The sequence below is a fragment of the Arachis stenosperma genome, chromosome 1 (genome assembly GCF_014773155.1).
Source record: "Arachis stenosperma cultivar V10309 chromosome 1, arast.V10309.gnm1.PFL2, whole genome shotgun sequence".
NCBI classification, from domain to species: Eukaryota; Viridiplantae; Streptophyta; class Magnoliopsida; order Fabales; family Fabaceae; genus Arachis; species Arachis stenosperma.
Window position 1 is genome coordinate 30,794,277 of NC_080377.1, and position 2,762 is coordinate 30,797,038.

The 2,762-nt window shown below is 39.9% G+C and overlaps 1 protein-coding gene across 1 annotated transcript; it reads left to right on the top strand.

The window, feature by feature from the left end:
• On the top strand, positions 1-1,379 carry LOC130965790 (AT-hook motif nuclear-localized protein 23-like). The gene has a single exon (XM_057890553.1). It carries the CDS (start codon positions 175-177, stop codon positions 1,060-1,062), a length of 888 nt encoding a protein of 295 aa, XP_057746536.1. The 5' UTR covers positions 1-174; the 3' UTR covers positions 1,063-1,379.
• The last annotated feature ends 1,383 nt before the right edge of the window (positions 1,380-2,762 follow it).

Here is a 2,762-nt window from a genome sequence, read left to right on the forward strand (position 1 = left end):
ACTATACAGTATATTTTTATGAACAGTATGTATGACCATATAAAATAAAAATCATTACCCTTGTTTTCTGTTTCCTACTCTTTTTAACAATATTATCTATCTATATTTTTCTTTCCTTTTTTTTTCATAATATATATTTCTCTTTCTCTCTCTTTCTTTCTTTTGCTTTGATATATGTCGATGGCTGGTTTGGATTTAGGAACAGCATCACGCTTCGTTCAAAATCTTCACAGACCAGACTTACACCTTCAGCAACAACACCATTACCAAGATTCCCAAGAACAACAACAACACCACACACCAGATCGTGCACCTGCACCTCAGTTCTCCGGCGAAGAAGATGATACCAGCCAAGGCGGCGGAAGCGGAAGCGGCGGTGGAGGCGGTTTTGAGCTCGGCTCCGGCTCTGGAGGCCGGCGCCCTCGAGGCCGTCCGCCGGGCTCGAAGAACAAGCCGAAACCGCCAGTCATCATCACAAGAGAGAGTGCCAACACGCTAAGAGCTCACATCCTCGAAGTTGCGAGCGGCTCCGACGTCTTCGACAGCGTCGCTACCTACGCGCGGCGGCGCCAGCGCGGGATCTGCATCTTGAGCGGCAGCGGAACCGTGACCAATGTTACTATCCGGCAGCCAGCTGCGGCAGGCTCCGTTGTCACGCTCCAGGGAAGGTTCGAGATCCTGTCGCTCTCCGGCTCCTTCCTCCCGCCGCCTGCACCGCCCGGTGCCACCAGCCTCAGCATATACCTCGCTGGCGGCCAGGGACAGGTAGTCGGAGGAAACGTCGTCGGAGAGCTGATCGCGGCGGGGCCAGTGATCGTCATCGCCTCGTCGTTCACGAACGTGGCGTACGAGCGGCTTCCGTTGGACGAGGAGGAGCAGCTCCAGATTCAGGCTCCCGGAAGTGCGGCGGCTGGAAGTCAGGGCTCCGCCGGCGTCGGAAACAACGCTTTTCCAGATCCTTCTTCGGGTTTGCCGTTCTTCAATTTGCCGCTTGGTATGCAGAATAATAATGTTCAATTGCCTGTTGACGGTTACTCTTCAGGTCCACGCCCTCCGTATTAAGGGCACGGTGTCCTTCTCAAGGGCCTCTGCCCTTATTTCTTTGATATGTTGATAAAGCTATTGAGAAGTGAACGATGTGAAAGTGAAAGAGGTCTCAACTCAATTAGTAAGGTGCGATTTGCAAATTTCATGGATTATTACTATGCTACTGCTGCTTCTTCTTCTTGTTCATGATGAATATTGTAGTGAGTAGTTTCAGTGTTGTACTTTAATTAATTTCTTCTTCTACCTAATTAGTGAGTTTCTCATTGGATTTTTTTGGTCTTTGGAACTTGACTTACTTTAATTAATGATCTTTGTTATCCATTATTCTGTTATTCCTACATGTAGTTCTAACTTCTAACACGGCTCTAGCTAATAGCCTAGTACTCCTATAATTATCTCTCTCTTTTTTTTTTAATGGTTATTTTTCTTTCGTGATATTTGAGGGTTAAGCTTTATAGTAATAGCTTTGAACTACACTCATAATAGTTGTTGCACTACTAGAACTACATGTTTCTATGATAGGAGCTTCCTGTTGTTAGAGACACATGAAGCGTTAATTAACTCGTCATTTATGTTAGAGCTTTTTAATTTGTTCCCCTACTTGCCCTAAATCTATTAAAACGACACATATTACTAGGATCGTAATGGAAACCCTTAATATTAGTTTTCAAATAATCTAACTTGTTTAATGTTACAAGTTTTACAGATAGGTATTCAAGTAGTTGCAAACTTGCAATTAAGTCTTTGTGTTAGGTAGTCGTGTATATATGAATGTCTGTGCAAATAATACAAATGTTTATATGCATCTTTCGGTTAAATACACTAGCTAGCGACTTTTAGGAAACACAGATGACCCTTCAAGATAGAAATGATAAGTTTAAGAAACGGTAGTAGAAATAGGGGATTTAGCATGTTGTAAGATTATTATTATTATTATTATTATTTTACTTCCATATACCTTATCGTATGTTTTGCTTTCTTACTGTTTATGGAAGTCAAGATTGGTTTCCTTTTATTTCTTCAGCGCTAGGTAGCTTGAAATTTTTAGTACCTTATTATAATTTATATTTTCTAAACATTACTCTTGAATATTTCTATACATTACTGCTTAAGATTGGACTCAGTATCCGTGAAGAGTTTAATTATTAAAGTGAAATAGTGTATATATGCAGCGTACAATAATATATAGTACGTGACTGATGAACATAATAAACTATTTGCCTAATTAACCATGATTAAATCTTTTTGCATGCATCAATTGTTTGAAAGGTTCTAATAATTAAATGGCTATACATTGTATATGAGTGGCCAAGAAAGAAAATAGGAAGTGACTGATGAACATGCATGAGGGGATATATATAGTAGTCCAGCCACATGTAGCAAAACTAACTACATGCACCCTCTAATTGGTTAATTTATTTACCTAACTATAATTAAATATTTATATATTTTATGCATTGGTTTGAATTAATTAATTGATTACATATGGGTGTATATTGGGCAATATAATTATACTTTAATTTAACTTATTGGAACTGATTATTAAAAACTGAGCATTGCTCAGGCCAGAATTGTAATGGCGGTGGTCATAATTATTCCAACTCAGATAGGACCTCATTTTGGGTACCTTGTAGGGTTAATGAGACGCGTGAGTTATTAATATTTATTTGTGTGAGGTTCAATTATATATAGCTTAGGTTTTCGGGCGCAGCAAG

Bases quoted from the DNA above. Each gene is read 5' to 3' on its own strand.
- LOC130965790 (XM_057890553.1), top strand. From the start codon at position 175: ATGTCGATGGCTGGTTTGGATTTAGGAACAGCATCACGCTTCGTTCAA.